This window comes from Chironomus tepperi, unplaced genomic scaffold (assembly GCF_022539635.2).
Source record: "Chironomus tepperi strain 1889 unplaced genomic scaffold, CSIRO-AGI_Ctep_v1 contig_93, whole genome shotgun sequence".
In the NCBI taxonomy this organism is placed as follows: domain Eukaryota; kingdom Metazoa; phylum Arthropoda; class Insecta; order Diptera; family Chironomidae; genus Chironomus; species Chironomus tepperi.
Genome location: NW_027226215.1, coordinates 1,005,962 through 1,033,513, shown reverse-complemented (window position 1 = coordinate 1,033,513; position 27,552 = coordinate 1,005,962). Strand labels below are relative to the sequence as shown.

Below are 27,552 nucleotides of genomic sequence, written 5' to 3'. Positions count from 1 at the left end.
AGTGAATTAGTTTTCTAGATCATTGATTTTTTGAAGGTAAATAATTTGCAATTTGTGTCATAATGGAAATATTTATGAGACTATTGGACAGTAAACTAAGTTAAGTGTTCTTTAAGTAGGAAATAAATATTATGGAGTTGCAAATTGATAATTATGTTACAGTTTTTGCAATATTGCTGTCAAATTTAGTGTTTTTAATTAGTGTTTATTTCAAGTTCCAGCTGTGAAAACAACTGACAATTTTCTAGGTGTGAAAATTAAACATTTTTTAAAGTTATTCAATTCCTATTCCAGATTCTTTCTTGCTTTTAAAGTCATTTAGCAAATATTTTCAAAACGCCTATTTTGTAGCTAATTGAGTAACTTATGCACTCGATGATATATTAGAACTGTTTAGGAATGTAGACTATGTGTGCATCTAAGGAGGTGTATTTGGGTTAAAACCTCCTTTTTTAACAAAATTATTCAATTTGTAGTAGTTTCAAATTATCAAAATAGCATATGTCGGTTAATCGATCCGAAATCTAGCATAAGATCGACGTAATAATGACATAGTGCCGAATGTCCATCCAAAAAGCAAGAGTCACGTCAATATTGAGATTAGTAACAAAAACTCAAAACAACCCTCTTTAAATTTCAAACAATCATCAGAATTGAAAATGGATCAATTAAATCATGTTTTATTTTAATTTGGTCTACCTTCTCGCAAAAAATACTAACAAAGCAACTAGCTACTTCATTGAGTTTACTACCAATTTATGCTTAAATTTAAAGATACATAAACTTTAGCTTTTTAAATTCCGAACAAACAGTGGCATATTCACTTATAAATACAATCACGAGCAAGCTCATCAATCAATAACTGAGCATACTCCTTGCTTGTTCGGAGATCAATGAAACCCATAGCTTGGCTAGGGTAATTTGCGGCTAATAACTGTTTAACAAGTGAGGGTGTGTAAGATCTATGTACTCATTAAATCTATAGTTTATGGTAGGATCTGAACCTTAGGCAGCAAAAAGGAGCAGTGTCGTAGTGATTAGAGCGTCGGACTTGGATCGGAACCAATTATTTGATGACATTAACCCCTGTAGTCTTCAAATGAAGGCTGTAAATCGTGTTTCTAGTTCATATGATTCAAAAAAGGATGACAGAAAGATTTATCCTACCGAGATTTGAATCCATGATCACTTGATCGGTGTTGTTACAATAATTAGATACCGAAGTACTAAATCATTCCATCAGCCAGCAAAATTTGCTTCACTTCGACTTAAAATTACAAATTTCTACTTCCGTTTTAATTAAATAAATAAAACAATAAATTTACTTTGATTATTCCTAATTTACGTAATTTATTCCAGACGGACACAGCTGACTAACATTTTCCCTCATTACTAGACAAATACTTAGAATAAGCTCTAATAACTTAGAATAATTCATAATTATTTAGCATCAGTAATTTCCCAAACCCACATATCCGTGATAAATTCTTAGAAGAATTCCCATTAAATCACAAAACCTCGAAAATAGATTTCCCAATAAGTGCAGAATCACTTAACAATAAATCACAAATAAACGAGCAATCACTTCCATTTGAATTACAATTAAATCAAAATTCCAATAAAGACCTCGCGCGCGAAGTCAAAAGAACTTCAATTTTTCCGCTATATCATGTTACAAATTATGAGTTTTATACTTATTATAAGCAACGACATGTAGCATTATTATATGGTATTGCACTATGTAAATCCTTAAGGCTTATTAACATTCTCGGGGCTCTCTCAATCTTGTTAAATGTGTGAGGCAATATAAATTAGCAAATTGGAACTTTGGGTGAGTCATTCGAATGGATGGAAGAAAAAAAGGCCGAGATTGAATATTCTCAGCTCTTTCTTCTGTACAAGCTCGACTCCGTACACAAAAAAAAATAGCAATATCATTAAACTTGAAATCGGAGCATGTTTTTAATAACTTTTGTATTTTTTTTTTGACTGGTGCTGCTTTTTTCCATTCCGATACCTTTTATTGTTGTAACAAAATTACAATTTCGGTCGAGCCCAAGGCAGTGGCAACAGCATGCAATTGTTTGACCGAAAAAAATAAAAGTTTTGTATTGTTGCTGCTGCATATTATGGTAAAATGCTCTCTAGTTCATGACGATGTTTATGGGTAACGAAATTAATTACAATTTTCATTCTGGAATAATTTATACGAAAGTAAAGTTTAAATGCATCCAACAATATGTATGTATATGGCTAAATAATAGAAGTAAGAGACGAAATAAAATATGGAAAAGAGATTTTAATGCAATGATAAGCAACGAACTTTGTGGCGGCTATTTACATGACTTCATAATAATAATGCTTAAATTAAAATGGGTTTTATGACATACCCAAGGATTGTGCGGAACGGAACATGATTTTTCAAAAGCTTAATCACATTAACTTTATCTTGGATGCGGGAATAATATATTTATAGACTGTAAGATGTTGAGTTGAAATTACTCTTATGCGTAATGGTTTCGTTCCTTGCAACTTGATTATTACAAACTATCTAGCGATCATGGGACCAGGAATTCTCTGAATGCGAAGAGACTTATCCAGACCAAGACTATAAATAATTCACTTTTAATTTCTGCTTCGTTTTCAGTCTTGGTCTCAAATTTCGTCGAAACCAAGACTTCGAGAAATCTTATTTCGAATCTCAATTTGAGTCACAATTTCCAGAAGCCGAGCGATTCACTTATGGTACAGTTTCGCACTCATGCCATCCGAATAGCACAAATTGGATCAAAAATCAGGCCCTGGGAGGCGAGACTCTAACTTGGTGGCGTATTCGATTCAAATTCTAAACCATACGAGTCTCACCAGCTTGGCGCCACATTTTTTTCAAAAAATTAATTGACTTATGATATTCTATTCGGTTTAGTGATAAGATAAAGGAAATGCAGGTTTGTGTTCAACCCAGGAATGTTACATTTCAACATCTGGATTCAAATCAATACCGCTTGATGTATCTGCAATGAGGCTAGGAAACTCAATGGCATCGGACAAAGACTTTTATCCAGAGACTAAAATTTATGAAAAATAATCTTTGATGAAAAAAATCATTTTTTTTGATGATTAAAAAAATCACGATTTTTTTCATCATACGTTAATCACACGTAAAATTTAATCACGTAAGCTTAATCACTACGTAAAATTTAATCACGCAGGGCAAAAACACATGGTTTAAAAATTTTCTCAAAAGTTTTGTGTCAATCACGATGAAAATTTTGAAATTTTTTTGGCTCTAATATTGCATTAAACTAAAATATTATAAACTATTATATGTTATTTAGCTATTTTAAGTAAATTAGAGTAGTTTTCTGGTGCTTAAATAAGTTAGAATTGTGAAAAAGAACTATGAAGTTTGGTATTTTTTTAATGGATTTATTTTTGTTTCTCCATGAAAAAAATACCAAACTTCATAGTTCTTTTTCACAAATCTAACTTATTTAAGCACCAGAAAACTACTCTAATTTACTTAAAATAGCTAAATAACATATAATAGTTTATAATATTTTAGTTTAATGCAATATTAGAGCTAAAAAAATTTCAAAATTTTCATCGTGATTGACACAAAACTTTTGAGAAAATTTTTAAACCATGTGTTTTTGCCCTGCGTGATTAAATTTTACGTAGTGATTAAGCTTACGTGATTAAATTTTACGTGTGATTAACGTATGATGAAAAAAATCGTGATTTTTTTAATCATCGAAAAAAATGATTTTTTTCATCAAAGATTATTTTTCATAAATTTTAGTCTCTGCTTTTATCAAATATCACTTTCAAAAAGCTTAGTTAACAACCCAATTTACCTCTAATATCGAATATCTATAAGACTTAACCTTTTTATCAGTATCAAAATCTATGATTAAATTTAATTCCACATAATTACCAAAAATTAAGTGATATTAATTTCACAACAAGCTAAACTGCAGCTTCAGTTAAGGTTCAGAAGCAAAAAAAATCTTCTAAATTTTTTCTCACATCAAACATAATCTATTGTCTCCATTCATGCTCATCATTGTCTACTGTTAATCTTAATTCAGACATTAACATTAAAACTATTTTTATTGACTCTTCTTTTGTGTACAAACCACTTTGAAGTTCAGGTTTAATGCACACACTAAAAAATATTTGAGAAACTTTTTTTTGTATTATTTTGGACGGGAAAAAGTCATAAAGACAGGCAACAATAGAGCGTCATGCTTTTGTTGCTGAGAAAAATAAAATCATTTTTTTTTATAACAATAAAAATATTTTTGCTACTTTTTTCAAATCCGGCGCATAAATCGCATAAATTATATTTCGAGTTTATTTTTTTCATTTATATCCATTTGATATCTTTATTATTGCTGAGCTTAAGCAGATAGAAGTTGAAGTTTAATTGTGAATAAGTTGAGTGATTATTGAAAGGAAGTTTTTTGGATTTTGAACGCTTTTTATTACTTTATTATTAAAGAATATCAGATGTGAGCAGTGATTAGACAGCAATGGCAGGTTAATGACAAATCTTTATGATTGAGCTGTACCGAGTCGGGTTAGAGAGTTCAACAAGACTGAATTTGTAGATGTTAAAACTTCTTAAAATCGACCAAAGAACTCATAATAGAAAGCTTCTTAACAGCAATTGGTGACCAGCTTCAGGTGCTGTTTAATAGAGACCGTGGATCACAATTGGTCTATTCAGTCTGCGAAATGAGTAATAATATTAAGATTCAATAGTCATTTTGCAGAGTTCTATCGTGATAAGTTGGATCGACACAGAAGTTCGAACTATACCCGAAAGACATACGGCGTTAAAAGTTTGGGATAGTGTCCCTAGTTCAGTGTGGCAATAGCGTGGGAACTGATTTTGTCAAATTTGACGTGATTCTAGTGTTTGGTTAGAATTTGCCGAGTCTGACTCGAAGCTACAGTCTCGCCTGATTGGCACAAGTTTTCATGGCAGCTAAGAGACGGTCACATGACAACCAAGTGATAAATGTTAAATATGGATTATTAACATGATGACCAGAATGCCAGAATGATTCGGGATAGCCCAAGTGACCAAATTTGGCAAGACAACCATTTAAACGAAAACCTGACTCAGGTACTTCCTTCCCTAATTAAACACTTTAATCATCAAAGAAAGGAACACCAAGCACAAAGTGAATCCCTAACCCCTCTATCTTCCACTAATCAAGCTAATTTACCCAACGGCACTTCAAAAAACAGCATTTATAGCAAGAAGTTAATAGCTAATCTAGTTAATGTCGAAATTTAAACATCAATCTGGCTAAAATGAATACAAAGATCAACTAGACAGTCCATACATGAATAATAATAGCAAAAAATATGACATGCGGTTTAAGTGAGAACTCGCGAAATATTAAATCATAATTTCCTCAAAAAAAAAAAAGAGAATAAAAAAGACTTTATCGATGGTAGTCAATTACGTTATTGTATCTTGACCGCTCCAATAAAAATTCCAGTACTTAAAAAGTTGTATCGTGAGCAGCAATTAAGTAACGCTTGTCCTTGCTTGTGTTATATCGGTTGGCTTTTGGAAATTATCGTTCTTGAGATCGAATTCAACTGCTATGTCCATGCACTGTAGTTAGCTGTTGAGTACTTTGTGTGGAAATGAGATCATTGTGGTATTGCCCTTCCTTTACCATTTTAAAAGGAGAAAAAAAATTTACTCTTTACCATTATATGATCTATTGAAAGATTGAAATTGTTAGGGTGTCTCTATTGATTCCATTGATTATATCCGGGATAATTTAGATAGGGAGATGATGATAGTTTGTTGCTTCTGGAGGCTAATGAGATGTTTTGTGCAGATCTTGTGCAGTTCCGAAATGTTAAAGAGATCTTTAGTTGCTTATGTTGTGTCGGAGGTAGAGTGGAATTCGGAATAACGAGTCATATCTAAGCGACAATCTGCTAGTGCAATAGTAAAGTCATTGTGGATGAACGACTAGACAACATACGAGTGGTTAAAGCAGTATTATCTAAATTTTGTGTCTTGGAACACATGTAAATGTCATGAACTGTATGTCGTTTGTGCTTTCAATCGTAGCTTACTACTAAGGTGTGCCGTGATACATCTAAATTCAGGCAGCATTGGGATAGAGTTGAGATGAAGTGTGTTCGATTCCCGAAGAGACCAAATTTTCTCAATAATGGTAATTTGCAAGTGGTAGCTAGCGATAGAGCCAGCTTCAGACACCGACTTAGGGAGGTCTTGGATCACACTTGATCTGTACGACCAGTAAAGTAAGTAAGTAAGCTGTCCCCTTGTAGACATGTTGTGCTGTTTGAGTCTTCTACTCATAAACTTCATTCAAACTCCTTTTTATAGCCAATAAAGAATAATTCAAAACTATTAATATGCACTTAATATAATAAAAATTCCTCTCTTCCTGCTGCTCACTTATCGTTTCCAATTTACATGATAGTTTATGCTAATCCAAAGCTGAGAATGGGCAATTAACAGATCATTCAAGTTTACAGTTTTATTATAATCGTACAAGCACATGTTCAGCACACCAATTCTTATGGATAGTTAAAGGTTTCAATTACACAAAGAAGGTGTCTTTCTTATTTTTATAATAAAAAAAATTTAGGATTGGCCAACGATTTTATTCATGCCCACAATCATGCTTCATTTAGTTCTCTTTCTTCTTTAATTTGTGCTTTTAATGGAGTTTCCTAAGTTCAAATAGATTGTAACGTATAATTTTAATTAAATATGTGCATTTTTCACATGAAATGGAACAAGCCCGACCGATGCAGAGTTGATTAGGCAGGTCGTGTGAATAATTTACAGTTCTTTGAGTAAATAGGATCTAATTTTTATGAATTTGAAATGCATTGAGTATTAATGGGTGGTAATATTTGTTTTGGTCAACAGATTGACTTGATGTGGTGTAAATCCACAGTAAGGTGATTGAAAATTGTCAGATTTAAGAATTGTCTAGATATTGAGTTATAAATTAAATTGTGGAATCGATGAATATCATTTTTGACAAATTTTGATGATTTTCAATCATTTTGATTAGTTTCACACCCTTGGTAATACACAACATCGATTTTCAGAATCATACTTGGATGTTGAAAAGCATGGCAACTTATCAGAAGCAGCAATTAACGCATGCAACCGCTTACAATTGCTGATAAATATTGATTTGCACCCGAATTGATTAAAATATATTCAAAATTCTGCACTAGACTGCTGTGACTATGTCTTATTGCCGGATTCGGTTTAAATGTTGTTTAAATCTGACATCATGCCCAAGCTAGAGTCTCTACGGCTAGGTGTCAGATTTCGGATCGATTAACTGACTTGTGCCATTCAGAACAATTTCTATCTTCAGCTTTTGTCCAAAAATTCTTCAGCCACCCACGAGATTTATTGCCATTTTTAAAGTCAAACTTGACAAGTTTATTTAATGGAGCTTCTACAGGTGCAGTAGCATTGTAGACGTTTAAATTCACAAGAACAACCTAAAGACTTTAATTTAAAAGCTTGAAGTTAATTCGGATTTTAAACATAAAATCCATACGTTCCATTACGTGCGAATCGCTTGAGATGGATAGGTCATGTATACAGAAGGCCAAGTGACGCCCCAGCCCTTAAGGTAACTACTTCAGACTTTGTGGATGGCAAGAGATCGTGGACGCTAGAGTCCTTAATATTCCGAACTGGCAGAGAGTTTCGAAGGATTGAGCTGTCTTCAGACATTCCCAATGCGCGGCAATGGGCCCTCGTTCCAGTCAAGGAAGTAAGAAGAAGTAAGTACATACAATCCATATGGATATGTCGACTCAACTTAACTCGACTCTGGCTTGACTTCATACAAAATTCGAGTCTCATTCGAGCTATGGTCAGGTCTTTCCATTATATTACCCTAATTATATCACTAGTATCTATTGCTTTATCTCAATTGACCACACAAAATTAATCATACGTATATCGTTCGGTACGCAAAAAAAACATAACATAGCAATTTGAAATCGTTCCTTTTTGTTTGGCTTACGATTAATTTTATGCTTCATAAGTTTCACTTAAGGTATCAAATAAAATCAAGGCAAGCAGAAATAATTGAATTAATTCTTTTAATTCCAATTGCTGAAATGTCGCAAAAATAAATTTTTATTTAATCAAATTAAGCAAGCCGTGAGTGCGAAAATTTCGATATTTATGTCTTTTCAGGCAGAAAGCAATTAAAAAAAACTTTATTAATTTAACTTTTCTGTCTCTCATTTTGCAGCAGATACTAACCTTGCACTGTTGTGTTGCGGCTCTAAGACAATGAGACAAGTTGACTGCTATTCCTTAATTAGATTTTTTTGATTTTTTTTTCTTAGTTTCCTCAAAGAATTGTTACTGCACTTTAGATTTTCACACACAGTATAACTGATGTTATTATTTGCTTCTTCTTGCTATTTATTTTAAGTTACAGAATGAGATAATTTAACTTAGTTCATTTGTGCATTAATTCCAATTTTCAGAAATCTTGTGGATTCCAGGAATTTAATTGCGTTTGATTTTTGGATGTTCTTGAATTCTAAACTAAACCTTATCATCGGAACTAATTTGCATTTAAGTCCTTTTCAAAAATTCTAATTCCGTTCACTGTCAGTCACAATTCTTCAATTATCATATTTAATCACTGTAAGTATTTCACATAATATTCACATCAATATCAAAAACACTTGCGATTTTATTCAATCTCGGCTTTATACTGAATAGACAGAAAAATTCGCGGTAAAAATATTATTTTGTTTTTAATCGCATTGTGAGATTTCTCTTTTCTCTGTGGTTGCTGCTCTTGGATTTTTTTGAGAGAATGAGAAGATAAAAGGTGGTGCTCAAAAAGCTCAAATTGAAGAGAAAATGAGTAAAAGCTTTGAAAACAGCTGATTTGTGCAATATGATCGATGTTTTGATGCAAGACTGATCTATACAGAATATTTTGTTATAGTTCTTAATAAAATTATTTTTATTAATTAGATTATGTTAATCATGGTAAACAATATCTATCCAACACGAACATCAACTGCGGAATTTGTACCAAAATTGATATTACTATTACTGCTGACAGAGGAACTAGGAACTAAGAATCCGTTGATCATAGCTCCCGTTGCTGAGTTGTAGATGCTTCCATTTGCCAGCACTGAGAATGAGTTGAACGAATATCCATTAAATCCATTAGCTGCATTAGCATTGAATTGAAATCCAGTTCCAGGAAAACTAAACTTTCCACTTGGAAATCCAGTACTTGGAAAACTATTTTGAACATTAAAGTCAAATACTTTTTCTAAAAAGAGGAAGTTCATTGACCAAATTAAGAGAAAATCGATTGAAAATTAACTTACGGGGCATTGGAGCAGCACTTAATAATACCAAAAATGCACAAAAAATGGTTACTAAAATCATCGCTACAGATTACTTTTGACTTTGGTTCTTGGGTTGACAATGAACTTTTTGATAAAATATTTGATCAATTTATAACCAACTTTGAGTAATTTAAACAAATTATCGTTTTTTTACAGTCAAACTGAGTCAAGTATGACGTAAATGATTGGTCAATAAATGAAAAAGTTCAATTTATGAAGTCATTACATCAATGGTTTAGTTTATAATACTTTACCAACTGAAGAACAAACAGCTCGTGAAGTTGATTGTGTTAGATCGTTTAATACTTGCAATTGCAGAATAACAGTCAACTAATCGCTGCCAATTTTATTAGAGAATATCTATAAAATCCAATTCTGCATTCCTATCTGTTGAGGAGATAAAACAACAATCACGTAGATTCGTAAAATGATTTTTACGACAGTATTTAACCCTGACAGCAATACTTACATATTTATTGATAAATATAATTAATGAACTTCCATACGGATTTAATTAAGGATGATGTTTATTTTTTGAAAATAGAAAACAAATTAAAATATTAATTTCAATTATATAGAAGGGGTCAACAACTATAAAAGGGAAATATCAACTAATTGTTGCTGAAAATATAATTTGAATATTAAAGTCAGTGAATATTAAAGTCAGTTCGAACTCAATATTTTCAATTTTGTAACAAACAATGCTCATTTATTGTACTAAAATGATTAAAACAAATCAAATGTGAACATCAAAAATGGGAAAATACAGATTATTAAATCCAAAAGTAGCATTTAACCAGCAGTATTATTTAATCCAGTTCTAATATCGATACCTGGAGGTGCAATTGTTGATGACGTTGATGATGCTTTATCTCTTCCACATTGTCTAGCCTTAATATGATGTCCTTCTAAATGTGACTCACTTGAAAGGGGAACAGATAGCTAAAATTGGGAATTAGAAATTAGTAAATCCAAATACGTAATAAATGTTGTAGATGATGACAAGTTATTGCCCAGTTGATGACTAGTTTTAGTTGTAAGCTATATGATGGCGACTGCAAGTTAGTGTTCATGAATTTATCCTTGACTGTGCCTTAAATAATTCACGAACTTGCTCAGAAATAGATCATTTAACTCAAATCTGAATTTAAAGCCTCGGTAAACTTGTTACAGTAAAACTTAAAGTTGACTTACAGTTGCCACAACAAATATTACCAAAATTCCGAACAACAAAATTCTTTTATCCATATTAAGACTGATAAGCTCCTGTAGAAGATATGAAACTGAATGTATTATGAATAATCAATCGTATTTATACGTAATATTTGTTCAAATTAAATAAAAAATAAATAAGCAATCATTTTTAATATCACTTTTTGTATCATACATATCACTTAATTTTCACATTATTGTTTATTGTATGTATCTGTCATATTTTAAGTGTTTAATTCCAGAGCAGCCCAACATAACTGCCAGGAAAAAAACACATTGTCGTGGTAACAGAAAAACGTCAAAACAACCTCAAGGTGCATAAATGGTATATTTCCCGCCTACTTTAATGGGTGTTTATAGAGACACTATTGAACTTGATGTTGGAAATTGGACTATCCATAGAATCAGAGGGAAAACCTTTTGTAGTAACCTAAGCTGAACATCGGAACATCGTTCAGGTAAGTAATTGACTGAGCAAAGCTAGCAATAGATCCAAATTTAGATGCTAATTAAAAAAAGGCCAAGAATCACAGTTAATTTGTACATCCAGGCAAGTAAAGAAGTATTACTCGGATGCTATAGGGAACTTACGTTAGGAAATTCGGTAACGCTTAGACTGGAGGGTTACAATTTTGTAACTGATAACCAATTTCGATTTACAAGGATGGAGAAAGGAGGTCTAATTCCAAACGATTGCTTTCAAGTTTCACTAAAATTTCCAAATACACACCTAGTAAAAATAACATAAATTAATAAGATAATAGCAAGTAAATTGACATTTTAGGCTGTCAAATAAATTGACGAATAATAAACCGTAGTTAAATTTTTCTTGCCCAATTTTTTATTGACTGATCAAATTACTGAAAAAGTTCAGCCACAAATGTGACAGCCCATAAACAACTTTTTGCTGATCATCAAAACTTCTGAACTTATCCAACATCAGTCACTGCTATTTCCTTTAGATTTTTTGGTTCTTTTGGTTCTTTCCGTCGTCGTTGTTGTTGAGCATGTTCCTCTTCTCCTTCCTCCTCTTCCTTCAATTGAATCACCACCTCGTCCTTATGTGCATGAAGCAAATGATGATAAGCACACAACAATCAAAAGGAAAATGAAGCAATACTTTTTAAAATTCATATTTTAAATGTTAAGTGTCTGGAAATTAGATGCTTCTTTTATAGCTGGGTATCAGTCACACCTTAATGCTGATTAAAATAGATTTAATATTTTGGCATTATGATTTTATTGCGACAATTAAGTAGCTGCAAATTGACATAAATATTTGATGAGATTGTTAATTTAGATTAAGGGGTGGGCAACCTGTGTGCTGCGGCACATTAGTAAGAGGCCGCGAAAAAGACATGACCAGTCATGCCATGTGGGGTATCGATTGAGGCCTTCCATCAATTTGTGCTTCGTAAATTGTTCCACACTTTAGATGGAACTAGATCAGTGGTACACAACCTTTTATTTTTCGCGGTACACCTTGATGGTAAGGCTCGATTGATACCGCATACAGCATACGGTTCATGGCATTTCCAAAAACCTTTGGCTGCTTACTAGTGTGCCGCGTCACACAGGTTCTCTACCACTGGAACTAGATGAATTATTACCGTCCTAAAAACAGACAGCAATCTCAAATTTCAGCAATAAAAACACAGCTGTTCTTCTTATTACTAAGTAGTAAAAATATAGCATTTTATTGACTTAATTTAAATTATTGAACAAAATCACCACTGAACCATTAGGGACCGTTCACTTATTACGTTCAGGAGGTGGAGATGGAAGGTAAATCCGTTAACGTAATAATTGACCGGTCCCTTAAAAAAATACAAAAAAAATCTTTAACTTTTCTTAAATTTTGCCACCACAGGAGCTAAAAAGCTGAAAACAGCTGCAACACCAAATAATCCACCAGCAGCGAAGAATGATGCTGAATATGAATTTGTTAAGTCATAAATACCACCAATAAGAGGAGCACCAAAAATAGCTGCAGCACCACGGAACATGATAAGAAGTCCAAATGCATTTGTAAGCTTATCGAGACCAAGAAGGTCGACGAGGATGATGGATGTAAGTGACATGTAACCAGCTGTAAAAATTATACTTAAATAGCCTGAATTAGCCAAAATTAATAAATCCATACCTAATCCAATTCCAAATACCACAGATGCTATCATATACATAGCATATGTTGTACATAAAGGAACAGCAGCAAGTGCAATCGCACACAGTACAAGACAGCAATTATTTAAAAGCAGTGAATTGACTGCTGGGAAGTCTGCGACATAACCGCATGCAATACGACCGAATGTGTTGGTAATTCCAATAATTGAAATCAACGATGATGGATTTTCAATATTTAGCTGTTTTGCGGAATCGACGATGTAGAAGAATGGAACGAAAAGTGCTGCCATACCTGAATTGATAATTTAGAGTTAAGTCTATATGCTTGAAATGTAAATCAAGTTCAAATCCCTACCAAATAAATTAGAAACAGCCAAAAACATAAAAGTCCAGTCTTTAAGCAGACTAACATCCATTAAGGATCCAAGAATTCCACTGCATCCCTTAGCTTCATCCATTTCCTCTACTTTTAATCCTTGTCGATTCTCAACTTCACCTGTGTGAAGCTTATTAAGTGAAATTATTGAATTTCTATAGGCAGTCAATGACTTTTGTGACTGGAACTCCTTAAGATTTTGTACTGATCCAGAATAAAATACATCCTTTCTCAACATAACTGGCACTGCCTTATCAAGTTCTGTACGAGATGCTTTATTTGATCCTGTTGCTGAACTTTTTCTACGTCTCATTCTTTCAATGTCTGATTCTGAGTTCAAACGACTTCTTTGCTTTTCCTCGACTTTTAGTTCCATCATGCTTCGATTGACCACAGAGTTGCTTACTTTTGTCTCTACAATTGTTGGGAGTGCTGAATTTGTTGGAATTCTATCGATGGCTAAATTTGAGCATTGTACACCGGGATCAAGGTTAAGTGGTTGAAGTTCTCTGATGTTTGCTCCCTCAGGCCATTGGAGTGGACGCATCAATGCTGTGAGGATGTGAGAAATTGTAAAGATTGTGGATTAGAAGAATAGGAGGGGAATCCTCAAAGGCACAAGGCTTAGAATAGGGTATTACTAGGGTTTGACAATAAACTATAGGCTTGCAGAACATAATCGATGTTTTCCGCAGGCTTGGAGATTTTGGCGCACTTAGGGTACGGATAAAACTGTTGGCTTGTGCATGTATATAATACAGGAAGTACAGGCCAGCCTCTAGATCCTAGAGTTCCATAAAAAATATGCTGGCCGAGTGCAACTTCTAGCCAGAATTACTCCAGTCAAGTAACATTCGCCCCAACTAAGCCCTGTACCTTTGAACAGGATCACTTACCTCCGCAGACGATACAGCACAAAAGAATGCATGCAAGTACAAGATTAGCACTTTTCCATCCACCAAGTGTTTCCAATAGAAATGATGAAAGTGGTGCAAATACGAAGGCACCAAATCCACTGCCACATACAGCAATTCCTATGAATTTTCATATAATTAATGCACTGGAAGTCAATAAAATAGAACAGAGGTGGACAACCTTTGGACCACGACACGTTAGTTTATCACAAGAACCATATGACACGTGCGGTTTCACTCGTGGCTTGTCACTAAGTCGTGCCGTGACACACAAAAAGGTTGCCAACCACAAAAACAGTTTAACTCACCTGTAGCCAACGATCTCTTCTTCTCAAAATAATATCCAACAAATACAATAGCTGGCAGATAAATCATACCAAATCCAGCACCACCCATAACACCATAAGTTATAAAAAACACTTTGACATTCGTTGATAATGTACTAAGTGTAAATGCTAAGGCTGCAACTATACTACCCGCAATACACACCGCACGACATCCATACTTATTTGCTAGTGCTGATACAATTGGACCTAAAAATAGATAAAATTGAGAGTGAGAAAAATTTTGTAAACTTTATCGTATTTTTTTCATTCATATACCAACACACATGTACACTCCCGAGAGTAAACTGCCGGCCCATGATATTGTTCCTTTGCCTACATCAAAATATTTACAAAAATCGTCGAGGAAAATACCAAACGAATATACTATTCCGTCCACAATACAATTGCAGAAAAACGATGCAATGACGATGACCTTTTTGTAGATTGAAGGAAGTAGAATGAGAAGAGAAATAAATAATATTATGAATAAGCGATCAGTTGCTCTGAATCAGTCATAGAATATTACCCATCCGTAGCCTATAAAAAAGAAGAAAAAAATATTTTTGTTATCATAAATTCATTATTTTGCAATGTGTATTTGAAGGCTGACAGACAACCCGATCGGCACAAGTATTTCATAGGATTTAGGTGGCGGTCTTTTGTTGTGTAAGTGCTGCTTTTATGGCAATTAACATGAAAATTACCACTTGGATGTCATATGTCTACCAGTTCACCGCAGCTTCACCGCAACTTGCCTTCCAAGAATAATTTGTGCCAATCAGCCAATGAGCATGCTCAACTGAATGACCGTACCATGAGTAATGACTCAATCATTATGATTGAGTCCTAACCAGATTTCAAAGTCGATTCCAATTTTAAATGGAGTCTAGTAGACTTTAGTCGATATTTCCACACAAAATCCGGGTCGACTTCGAATTCTGGTCGTTACATACGAGTACATGTTTAATGAGCATCTTGGGGGCCGTTCACTTATTATTACACTTATTGGAAATTTTGTAACGAGGGAAGGTCTTGAAATTCTTTTTTTTTTGCGTAACATAATAAGTGAACGGCCCCTTACGGTACCTAGTGAGCATGCACATTAGTACTGAAAGCTCCCCATTGAGCATATTCCGATTGGCACATATTGAAATGTTGAAGTCATGGTGTCGTGTCGGCATTATACTTAGAACCAAAGTTGGCAGGACTCCAATGTGGAGGACTTTGTGGAATCGGACTTCAAAAAACATGGAATTCGTACTTTTTGGACTATTAGAGTCCGGACACTCAAAGCCCTGCCAACTCTGCTTAAAACCAAGTGGCAGCCAGTTGACAAAAACTTCCAAATTTGCCAACCTGTCACTCGGTTCTAAGTGCAATGCTGTCTTGTGGCTATAGCGTCAACACAATATGTGCCAATCGGGTACGCTTGTATGTTAGAGTCACATCCTCAATCTTGTTGCTATTAACATCATCATGCTCATTGTCCGTTCTTGTCACTTAAGCAAGTACTTACCACCATCAGGAGGCGGAGGAAGTTCATTATAGTTCACTGCTTCGTCCCCAGCTTTATTTGTATCTTGATATTCCACTGTAAGCCGCGTCGCCTCCTCATGATTGTTATCAGTCTGCTAGAAATAAATATTTTTACGACACAACATAATCATCAATTAATCATCACGATTATCGTTTTTAAGTCTTAAGTAAGTTCATTACACATTTTATCTATGAATATACAGCATGTATATAGGGCAACATTTGTCATAATCGATTTATAAAATTATCACAGATTTTTTCTTATCGATTTCATTTCTTTTAAGTATGTAATTTGTTACAGACCGTAATTGTACAACTTTTTTAAGACTGTTTCTATGAGCTGATGAGAATTTTGACAGATTTTTATTATTGATTAACAAATACTTAATGTTATCGAGTGCCTCGTACGGTGAAATGAGCGACAATTCAAGTAGTTCATTATGAAATTAAGTATTTATGGTATTGACTCATTCTTGAACTTGAGACTGTTTAAATTATCAAACTTATAAAACCTTCTCATGCTTCATGTACAGCAGAGATACTTAATCTGTTTACAAATCATTTTGGAACCAAATTTTTCGTAAGAAACTCTCAAAAATATTTTCATTATTCGCACGTGCTTCATTAGGTCGTAAATTTGGAAAGTTTCAGCGATAAAAGTATCGCAACTGATGATAACAAGGCAATTCTTAAAGTATTACAAACAATCATTTGAACTACGGACGGAATTATAAGTTATTTTCAGGGATATTTTATATTTTCTCATGAACAGAAATAGAACTTAGAAAGTCATGGATTACAATTGGTATTTTTAGGCAGCAAATTGAGTAAGGAAGGAGATAGCCGAAAAGCACACGGCTTAGATGGGATGAAAATCAGATCTCAGGCCAGTTTAACTCTGGTTTACCGAATTTACAAGGAGGCATGCTCATGAGTTTGGCCATAAAATAGCTTCAGACGCAAACTAAAGGAGTCCATGGATCACAATTGATCAGTAAAGCCAAGGAAGTAAGTAAGAAAGCGGCATCAACACAAATAGAACTCCGAATGGTTATCTTGTCATAATGTCTAGTTATTATTTAGACCTGCAGTCGACTAATGACATTTGTCCACCTTATCTTCAATTAATAACTAGACAATATGTCAAGTTGTCCTATCAAAAACAGCTTGCTGCATCTTATTGACTTAGTCATTATTATTCCAAACCAAATTCGTCAGCAGGACTAAAAATTATCAAGCTTCTATCCCAGTGTTGTCCAAACTCTTTTGTACCTCGGCACGCTTTGGTGGTTAGCCATGACCAAACCCTCACCCTTCATAAAATTCCTGGCATATTCAAAAAAACCGGCTCCACACAGTATAGACAACACTGCTCTATCTAAATTACCCCAAAAAACAATTTTTAAATCACAAGATTAATTTTTGCGTCGTAAATTTTTTTAAAGTTTACAAACGCATTAAGGCTTATCAGATTTGGGGGCTCGGTTGACTATATTTGAATATTTTTTCCCACCTGCTAAATTTAGTTTAACCGATAAGGAATTTCTCGTGATTATGACGATTTGAATTTTAAGAGATAGCATAAAGAATGCGAAATTTTTAATTATGAAGTTATTTGCCAAATATTCAGGGTAAATATGTCGTGATGTAATGTGCTGCGGAGTTCTTTATGACAACAGTGGATTAAATCTGTCAAGTTAGAATGAAATTTATGCACTTGACAGATGAGTTTGGATAAGATAGCGAGAAATTGTGAGGAGGAAGCTGTTGGGTATCTTAAAATTTGGTTACATAATTTTCAAGGGTAATTTAGCTACTGCGAATGCGAATCTGTAGAAACATTTCAAATTTGTAGAAATTCTGATTAATTTGGATATTCCCTCAAGTATCTAAAGTATCATATAAGTACTTAAGGGATGCTGTGAAATGATTGCCTAGTCATTTGGATTGGATTTGTTGTGATAATTTGAAATTCGTTGATTCTAATGCTGCAGTTCCTAATTTCGTACTTTTTTGGAAATTTAGATACTTCAACTGCTTACCCCAACAGACAAAGAAAATGCTTTAAGACAGAATTTAAAGTCAAATGGGATTTTGTATGGAAAAGTCGTCTATAGTCGACTCTACTTCATCAGGCTCTGCTTTAACGGACCAAAGTGGGTATTATGATACATCTTTATCTCTACAACCTTTACAACTCTAAGTTTATTAGGGTTAATGAACGAAGATCAATGTGAAATCGAAGCTCTGAGCATTTTCAGTTAATCTGACAGAAAAAGTATAATTGCGAATAAAAGATCCTGACTTAGACTCGAACACACGTCCTCCGATTTCGAGTTACACACTCCTACCACTGAGCTATCGTGAGTTACTCGAATTAATGGCAAATTGTCCTATATATTTTGTACATTTTCTGTATCCCCCTCACTGGTACACTCTTAATGATACAACCATTGCAGGAATCCCATTCCAACAGATACATTAAGGAACGGATTATGAGTAAGAATCGATTAATTGAGACGAGAATTACTAGAATGAACAGAATTGCAGTTTCTAATAAAATCTAAAGTTTGCACAAAAATTTTGCAATTTTCAATGCGAAAAAGTCGTTAATTTCCAATATTTTCCAGTCATCCGCAATCAAATTGATTATTTAATTATCACTTATTCGACTTATTGAATTATGTCTACAAAGTTTGTGATTTAAAAACTCTTCTAATACATTTATAAAATTGTTCAAAGGAACAACGTGACAGTTCATGATCGATTGATTATTTTTGATTGAAAGCAGCGTAATCTGATTCAGCTTAAAAAGCTCGTAAAATTTATGATGACAATAGAAGTATTTTCAGGAAGTCAACAAAGTGAATGATTATTCAAGCTCCTTGAACGTACGTGAAAGTCATTAATTCAGGCTTTGTTTTCATTTTCATTCCATACGTAAATATTAAAAATAGCCATAAATTCCTTAATGTTCGTGTTGAGAGACGTGATTAAGAGTAACAAAAATGAAAAGTTCCAAAGTACTTGTAAATGCTCAAAGAGCATGGATATTGACATAGAAAATTAATCTAATTTACAGGGTTATTTTACAGTAAACCAATCAAATTCTCAATAGTCTACTTGATACCCGAAAAGCACAACAAGTTCGATAGGTCACTACTACGTCATTTTTCGATCGCTGTTTCATCAACAAGATGCTATATAGCCCAGATTTACCGCGAAGACTGATTTAGATAAATTTTTATGGCCAAAAAAGAAGTGTAACCAGAAATTCTTTGATGGGAAGGATTTTGAAATTTTTTAGAACCGATCTGAAATCGCCAAAATCGCTCTTTTTTGCAAAAAGAGGAGAATAAGGGGATTGATCTCCAAACACCCATCTCCACTGAATTCTCCCCGGGGTAATGTCATCAGCATTATCTCCAAAGGGCAATCGAGAATATATTCTCAGTATTGTGAGAATTCTTGTCATATTGTCGACAAAAACGACACTCAATGGAATGAGCGCTGTGATGAGAATCGATTCCGCATTATCACAAAAAGGAAACTTTTGAAATATCCGGTTTATTGCCTAACCCCACGCCCACAGAGGTCTCTAATTGGCAGATTCGCCTAAATATTGATTGATACCTTAGATTGCTTCCTTTTCTTAATAACTTCCAGTAGAAGACGCTGCGATTCGTCGACCTTAAATGCATCTAGAAATAAACTTAACATTTGAGGATGTTATTTCGATGGTATGTCAAGTTCATTACTAGAACTAAGGTAGACTAATCGCGTCATGTTCTTCTCAACAATATATATCCAAAATAGTAATTTTTGAATGGATCACAATCAAGGACAGGAAATGAATATGCTTCTCGGGAAAGATGTATTATTAATGCATTTAGTCACAATTTATTTTTGGAATTAACACCGAAACCTACAAAAAAAAAATTTCACAGCAAATATGATAAGAAAATAAATAATTCGGGGAGTATTTTTCCATACGCAAGCATGATTTATGGGTTTTAGTATATCGAATATAAAGATTGGAGCCATAAAATTGTGTTTATCAACGTCTTCGAATATTTATCATTGAAACATATTTACACATAATAATTTTATGATTCTGAATAATTGAGGATCTATGATTTCTTAATTTGTGTGTCTATTAAAAGTCCAAAAAAAAATTGACACGCGCACAGTCTCAACGATTGAATATTTTGATAAGCGAGCAGCTTTTTCTGTCAACAGTATTTATATTCTGCACTCTCAAAAATAATATATTAATAAATCAAGTCCAACAAGGGGAGATTAAGGCTTATAATCCAAAATTTACTGTTTATCAATTCCATCGACAAGTGACTTGATTGAACAATTTGATTGTAGCACAAAAATACAGACTGTCGATAAGATTAGATTGAGAACTTATTAAAAAATCGGCTGATTGTGGGATTCTGCGACCTTTTACCGACCTCTTACTTAACTGTCTATAGGACAATCCTCTTTATTTTCGATTTCATTATCAAAGTTGAATGAAATTTTTAAAAATAAAAATAAAATAATAAGCAATTTCTTTGTTTGACCCCACATTGATATATTTAGCGGATTTTTGGGAATGCTTGGAATATCACTTTGATCTGGCTGACTGTCTGAGGTAAGAGATCTCAATATAGAGTTCTGGTTAATGGAATTAGGTCCGTATCACTGGAAACTGGCTTATCAATTGATTTAGCACAGTGGTGATGTGCGGCGGCACATTAAAAAGCTACAAAGATGCTTTGGGAATACCATGAATCGTACGCCGTGTAAGATTTTGATCGAGGCTTTCTACCACGTGTGCGAAAAATAAAAGATTGCCCACTTCTGGTTAAATAGGTTAAAACAGTGGTGAGCAGCCTGTGTACCGTGGCACACCAGTGTTCCGTCAATTTTTTTTTTTTTTTTTGAAAATGACATAATCCGTATGCCACTCGCTGTTTCAGTTGAGGCCATCAAGGTAATTGATGATTTTTTCAATTTTCCATACAAAAGAATTCACGTATTTTTGGCCCCCTTGAAATTTTGAATTTTTTTCAATCTTTAATTTTCAAAAAAAATTTCACCGGTATTTTTTAAAACGATTTTTGACTCATTTTGTTTGTTTTGGCAAAAATGCTCGTAAATTCCTCAATCAGCAATAGATTCATATTTGAATACTTTAATTAATGATTTTTCAATTTTTCTTGCAAAAAGTCTCGTATTTTTATTCTTTTTGGAATTTTGATTTTTTTTTTCGACCGTTAATTTTTTAAAAAAAATTTAAACATTATTTTTGAAATTTTTTTCTGCCGTTAATTTTCAAAAAAAAAATTAACCGTTATTTTTCTGCTTATTTTCTGCTAATCCAATTCTGATCACTAGACAAAACTGCGCATAATTCCCTCAATCAACAACACGAAAATTTTTAACTTTATTTTGTTTCCTTTTTTCTGTCATCTCATCTTAATTAATTTACGGAGTGTAATGAACAGTACGATTTTAATATATTTTTTGTCCTCAATTGCTCTACCTTGTTCTCCATATTTTCAATTGCACTTTTTTAATAAATTTTTTTTAAAATTAATCTAATTTCCTTTTTCACTTTTCTTGGATCAAAATTGAGTCACATAAAAAAAAAATCTTCACTATCGATTTTTATATCAACAAAATTCCTTTAAAATCGAACATGTGACTATACAGTTTCGCATTTAATTAACTAAGTGATCCATACACATCGGAATAAATTCTCAAACTGAGCCGATGAGCGGAAAATTTAAGACATAAAAATGAATGATTATAAAAAAGAGAACTGACATTATATGAATGTATGTATGACTGACTTGGGTCTTGCGAAATTTTGAAATACAATGAAAATGAAGACTTCTGTAATCAAATTATAATTTTAACAAATGTATATGTACAAGATATCACTCTTGATAGCTAATAGACGCAATGTTTTTAAAATGTTTGTGTTTTTTTTTTTTTATTCATTATTTTAGTTCATTGATAAGCGTGTAAGCAGCTTTGCCAATAATATAGACTGAAAAATTAATTTGTTTGTTTAGTTCTCGCGAGATACGTTGTCAATAAATAATTGAGAATTTTTTTTTGACGAATTGGAACTCCAGACAATCATCACAATCATCATAAAATAAATTTAATTTTATTGACTGATATAGTTTTGTGATATTTTTGATTAAGATATGAGGAAATGTATACATACAATTTATTATCATTGATGATTCATTTAGGGCGCTTAGGCATTAGCAAGTTATCAAGTTATCAGTTGTGAGAGAAATTATGTAGGGATCGTTCGATTATTACGGCACTTTTAACAGCAGTTGTGGGCAATTTTTTATTTTTTGCGGCACACCTTAGTGGTCAGCTTCAAATAAAATCGTACACGGCATAGGGTTCATGGTATTTTCAGTGCCGCAGCACACAGATTGCTGTTCATTACTGAGTCACAGAATAACGAACTTTTTAAATACTCAACAATAGAATTCTCGCAATTTCTTGCAGCTATTTAAATCAGGTATAGAACATCATCCACCCCATCCTCCTTTCTCTTCCTCCTTTCCCTTCCCCTTCCCCTTACTGAACGTAATAAGTGAACGTTATTATCAAGTCTACCATCATGACCCTTAGGGGCCGATAGACAATTCACTTATTAAGTAACAATATTAGGGCCAAGGGGAAGCCAAGTTGAGCTTTTGTTACGTCTTGTACCAGAGGTGAGCCACTTGTGTTCCGCGGCTATGTGGGTCACTTGTGTGCGCTTTTTGCAAGTGTATCACGACCTTAAGAGCAATTCACCTATAGCGTAACACTCTTAGTAAGAAGAAGGAGGAGTTTGAGATTTCATTACGCTTTGTCCCAGTGCTGGGTAACCTGAGTGACGTGGTAAAAAATTCTTAGAAATTGCCATACGCCGGAAACCATATGCGATTTCGGTCGAGGCTTACCACCAAAGTGTGCCGCAAAAATAAAAATTTGTCCTCCTCTGCCTTTTACAATGGAAATTTTGTCATTTAGGAAGAGGTCAAAAAGTAGATTTTTGTCGTTACGGACTAACTGAACTCTTCCATACTTAATCAATTTCCAATAATATTTGTACCTACACTTTTTATTATCAAAACAGTTTCTATAAATTACAAACTTTATATTTTTAAGGTATATTCCTTGTTACGCTATTTATTTCACTTTGCTGACGTTGTAAAATGCGTAAACAAGTTCAAAGAATTTTCCGCTTCTTTTATAAATATTTATGAATATATAAAGACAAAAAATATATTTTTAAAATGTTCAACCTAGATTTTCTTTGTATCAGCTGTGTGAATTGACAAGGCTTGAATTAATAAAGATTAAATACGTTAATTCTAGGGCAGTAGTTCATAACTCATTTTTTGCAGTATATAAAAGAATTTTATGCAGATATGAAATGTTCTGGTTCAAAACAATGTTAGATTAGTTGCATGCATTGTGTAATATAGTATTTATAGTGTCTGAGCAGAGATGAATCTGGGATATGAAGTCATTATGGATGAATCTGTCAGTCCAGAGAGTAAGGATTCTTTTGATCGAGTGACTGGGTAATAAACTGGATATCTGTATTAGTACGGGGGCTCGATTCCCATCAAAATCAGTTTTTTCTGATTTCTCAATCATTCAAGGATGGCAAGGAGTCATATATTTGGGGAGTGGATCATCTGGCAGAAACTATGGATTCCATGGATTTTGTGGAATTTGTGGAATCCATGGAAAAATTTATGGAAATCATGGAATTTATGGAATTTTTAGTGGAATCAATGGAATCCATGGAAATTATGGATTAATTCGTGGAAACCATGGATTATATGGATTTTTCTATGGAATCCATAGAATCTATGGATTAATTTATGGAATTTGTTGATCCTATGGAATTTGTGGAATACATTGGATCTATGGAATCCATGGAGTATGGAATACATGGAACTATTTTATAAAAATTCATAACTTTTTATGGTTTTTTAAATATTTTACTGTAATTTTTTCCTTTTACAAATTAGTCCGAAATAACTGATAGGCGCATGAAAATTTTAAAATGCTCACTATAATTTTTCCTTGTACAAACAGTCTAGAAAATTTGATGAACCTTAGAATAAACAGTAATTTTCCATTTTTGGTAATGAAAACGCAGAATTTTCCAGAAATTTTGATGAAATTCTATTAACCGTATACTTAAAATTCAATAAACAAGATAAATATAATTTGAGGATTCTATTTTAGAATTTTTTTTAATGATTAGTTCATTATATTCCACAATCCATGGATTCCATGGATTCGATGGATTCCACAAATTACATAGGATCAACATATTCCATAAATCAATCCATAGATTCGATGGATTCCATAGAAAAATCCATCGAATCTATGGATTCTATCGAAAAATCCATCGAATCCATGGATTCCACGAATTAATCCATAATTTCCATGGATTCCATTGATTCCACCAAAAATTCCATAAATTCCATGATTTCCATAAATTTTTCCATGGATTCCACAAATTCCACAAAATCCATGGAATCCATAGTTTCTGCCAGATGATCCGGACTCTATATTTGGGAATCTTATAATGCTAGAGTTAGACCTCAGTGTACCAAGTGGTTAAGCAACAGACCGAATATTTTTATGACTATTATGTGAGAAAGTGAGATCGACTCTCATCAGAGAACGATTTCTCAATCATTACAACAATCTACGCAGATGCTATCCAAGCAATGACATTTTCAAATGATCTAGATCCTGCAAAAACTTGTCATTTAAAGACCAATTCTCGGGATTATCATTTCACCAAATCTTGAGCATCCGCCTGAAACAGCTTGCCGAAAACTTGAATCTTTTCACTCTTGCTTTTTTGTGAGTGTTGTTTTGGATTAGAATAGAATTTTAGTGTATCAAGCCATATGTAGAAGAATCTGCCAATGCTAGAGTAATGTGTCTTTATGGCAGAGTCGTCAGTCAGTAGATCGAATAGTAATGTTGCCCTCTATTTCGTCAGGCTGTGGGTTCCAATCCTATTATAGACCAAATTGTCAATCATAACATAGAGTGCTATAGATATGACTAGAATCCAAACATTGTCCACAACATTACAATTTAGAATGCCTGAATTAACAATAATGAGCAACAGTCGATTAATTTAGGTATAAATTAATTTAGTATAATTCAATTATGCGGTTTCATGATCTATGATAACATTATGAATAATTAACAACATCCATTTATAATTTGAAGGATATCTTCATTTGCTAACCATAAAAAGTAATTTTATTTATATTTTAACTCTTTATTTAAGACACAATATTTCAGTAGTATGGATTACAACAAAAGTCCATTAAGACAATTTTTCACAATTTATGATGGATTTTTGAAACTTTTTGGATTCAGTGTGCTGCAATATACTCAAAATGGCTTTCAATTTTCATTTATTGGACTATTTTGCTTCTTATTAAGCATTTCCTATTCCATATTTCAGTCTTATAATATTTTGTCTACAACTGCTTACATGGACGCCAGTGTTAATAGTGCAATAGAAAAAGTGGACAAGATTATTGCACTTGCCTTTGCAGCCACACTCATTTCAACAATTGTCGCTCGATTTATAAATTTATCACTTAATTTCGGACTGTCTAGAAGAATAATAAAAGTCATGCAACTGGTTGAGGAACTGGATTTAATGGTGAGACAAAGGAAACAAAGTATTGGAATTAAGTTAATCATTTTTACTTCCAGTTACGAAAATTTGGCACAAATATTTCTTATCGTAAAGATATTTCAGTCATGGTGATAATTTGGACTGTAAAATCATCCTCAATTGTGTTCCTATCTTTCTTTTTTCCAAATATAACGATATCATTTGACTTTGTCTATACTGGATTTACGACATATATTATAATTGAATTTTATATTGGAATCATCAAGTTACTTCTGATGATGATCATCAAGTTTAAGGAGAAATTGATGTTAGTTTTTGTTTTAATTTGATTTTATTAGAATTAGGGTTTGGACAAAGAGCTTCAGTCCTGCATTTCCTGGATTTTAGATGCGCTGATCTGTTACCGGTTTCTTGATCTATCCGGGATATACTACCCTATCTTACCCGAGTCAGATGTGCTTTTTAATGTACTTAACCCACCTTACTCCTTCTACAGTATTCTAGGGTACCTCGGATGAATAAAGGTAGCGTAACCTAGGATTACCCAGCCTACCCCGCGTAGGGTTAAATAAGATATAACGGAAAGGATAAGAAACCGGAAATTGAAGATTGCGGCTGTATCCTGAACAGCTAGGGATACGCGTTTTCTAGGGAATTGATACGTTGCCGTATCAACGATAAGAAATGACGTTGCTCTTTATGCATCGTAGCGACTGATTTCTACCCTGAGCTATTCGGGTTCCTAATAGTTTGTCCAAGGCTGACAGTCTGCATTTCCTGTGTCTTAGAGATGCAGGCCTGTTTTTTGAATACACCAAATTGTTCGCTCAAGTTCTGCATTTTTAGGACAATCCTTTAATTAAAATTCAATATTTCCAGGTACGCTGACGAGAAAAGCCAGTCAGCAATGAAGTATCAAGCCTTAAAAATCACAAGCTTTATCCTCAAACTTATTGAATCTATAAATACAGCCTTTGGAATTCAAGTATTTGTTACCATTTTTGTTCTACTCCTTTTTGGAATTATAATGGCTTATTCATTCATATCAACTTCCGGTGTATCAATATTTCCAGTTGTTCGATTAGTAACAATTTTGGTTTATCTCCATTATGTATTTTTAGAAGTTTCATATTATGGATCTGCTACTTATAATGAGGTAAGTATGACTTGAAAATGCTTAATGCCTAGTAATTATTTCAATTTTAAGCTCAACAATCTTTACGGAGTTCTTAGAAGAATTTACTCAAAACATCCAAATAACGAAAATTTGATATTTTTGGACGTCAATATGAATGCAGTCAAATACAACTGTGGCTTAATTAATTTTGATTGGGAAATTATCAAGATGGTATAAACTTTATTGTATTCACACGCATTAAGTTAATTATTTTTATTATTTAATCAATAAAGGTTATCTCAACTGAAGCACTTTACTACGTCACACTGTCTACTTTTCAAGATATTCTTAGCAAAAAATGGTGAATGTTCATGCATTATATCGAATAAAGGAAATAAATGCGTATTCCAATCTGTAAATTTAATTTATAATTGACTTAACTTTAAAATAAAAATTACATGTAAAATAACGGTCAAATTTTGTTTTAAAAAATTAACGGCCAAAAGAAATTCAAATTTCTTCGACATGTTTTTAGAAAAGAAACTCAAAAACCAATAATTTAAGCATTTAACCTGGATTTTATTGAACCAAATAAATTGATAAACAAGATGTTTGATATTCCGGAGCCATATCTTCAATTTTGAGCTCTCAATGATGTCTAATAGTGAAGATCTCACGTTTATCCATTCACCCGGTCGATCGAAGTGAGTTACTTGAGTAATGCAATGAATGAACGGCATTTTTGCCTTATAAATGAATCAAAATCCAACGTCACGTTCATGGTAGTAAATTTGATTGTTTCAAAAAATGTGCTA

General features: G+C 33.2%; 3 protein-coding genes and 1 long non-coding RNA gene across 11 annotated transcripts in view; 1 reads left to right on the top strand and 3 right to left on the bottom strand.

The window, feature by feature from the left end:
• Positions 1-8,751, bottom strand: part of LOC139086999 (uncharacterized) — a 37,705-nt gene extending 28,954 nt beyond the window's left edge. The window contains exon 1 of the mRNA XM_070635688.1: positions 8,312-8,751. The gene's annotated coding sequence lies outside the window, so the exon portion shown is untranslated. The remainder of the gene's footprint in view (positions 1-8,311) is intronic.
• Positions 8,752-10,109: 1,358 nt separating this feature from the next.
• Positions 10,110-10,708, bottom strand: LOC139087047 (uncharacterized). Its single transcript, XR_011544098.1, has 2 exons — positions 10,624-10,708; positions 10,110-10,371 (listed from the first exon to the last, which is right to left on the bottom strand). It is a non-coding gene; the product is annotated as an uncharacterized lncRNA (long non-coding RNA).
• A 1,594-nt stretch (positions 10,709-12,302) lies between these two features.
• Positions 12,303-21,667, bottom strand: LOC139087057 (monocarboxylate transporter 14-like). Of its 2 annotated transcripts, none has more exons than XM_070635751.1 (9): positions 21,454-21,667; positions 15,898-16,012; positions 14,908-14,918; positions 14,658-14,814; positions 14,364-14,588; positions 14,038-14,175; positions 13,121-13,693; positions 12,785-13,057; positions 12,303-12,730 (listed from the first exon to the last, which is right to left on the bottom strand). In XM_070635751.1, exons 1-9 carry the CDS (start codon positions 21,463-21,465, stop codon positions 12,483-12,485), a joined length of 1,752 nt encoding a protein of 583 aa, XP_070491852.1. In that variant the 5' UTR covers positions 21,466-21,667; the 3' UTR covers positions 12,303-12,482. The 2 variants fall into 2 exon arrangements, with proteins under 2 accessions (XP_070491852.1, XP_070491853.1); XM_070635752.1 differs by having other exon boundaries at positions 15,898-16,009.
• Positions 21,668-21,941: 274 nt separating this feature from the next.
• On the top strand, positions 21,942-27,167 carry LOC139086986 (uncharacterized). 7 transcript variants are annotated; one of them, XM_070635664.1, is made up of 7 exons: positions 21,942-23,515; positions 24,551-24,821; positions 25,441-25,644; positions 25,698-25,927; positions 26,500-26,776; positions 26,828-26,968; positions 27,031-27,167. In XM_070635664.1, exons 3-7 carry the CDS (start codon positions 25,471-25,473, stop codon positions 27,100-27,102), a joined length of 894 nt encoding a protein of 297 aa, XP_070491765.1. In that variant the 5' UTR covers positions 21,942-23,515; positions 24,551-24,821; positions 25,441-25,470; the 3' UTR covers positions 27,103-27,167. The 7 variants fall into 7 exon arrangements, with proteins under 7 accessions (XP_070491765.1, XP_070491766.1, XP_070491763.1 ...); XM_070635665.1 differs by having other exon boundaries at positions 24,545-24,821; XM_070635662.1 differs by adding an exon at positions 25,200-25,226 and having other exon boundaries at positions 21,942-25,108.
• The last annotated feature ends 385 nt before the right edge of the window (positions 27,168-27,552 follow it).

What these genes read in the sequence shown, in the direction of transcription:
- LOC139087057 (XM_070635751.1), bottom strand. An exon ending in GGCTGTTTCTAATTTATTTG is followed by an intron (nt 13,058 to 13,120) that starts GTAGGGATTTGA and finishes TTATCAATTCAG; the next exon opens with GTATGGCAGCACTTTTCGTT. An exon ending in GGTATTTGGAATTGGATTAG is followed by an intron (nt 12,731 to 12,784) that starts GTATGGATTTAT and finishes TAATTTTTACAG; the next exon opens with CTGGTTACATGTCACTTACA.
- LOC139086986 (XM_070635660.1), top strand. Translation starts at nt 25,279, where the DNA reads ATGGATTACAACAAAAGTCCATTAAGACAATTTTTCACAATTTATGAT. An exon ending in GATCTGCTACTTATAATGAG is followed by an intron (nt 26,777 to 26,827) that starts GTAAGTATGACT and finishes TTCAATTTTAAG; the next exon opens with CTCAACAATCTTTACGGAGT. An exon ending in ATTGGGAAATTATCAAGATG is followed by an intron (nt 26,969 to 27,030) that starts GTATAAACTTTA and finishes TAATCAATAAAG; the next exon opens with GTTATCTCAACTGAAGCACT.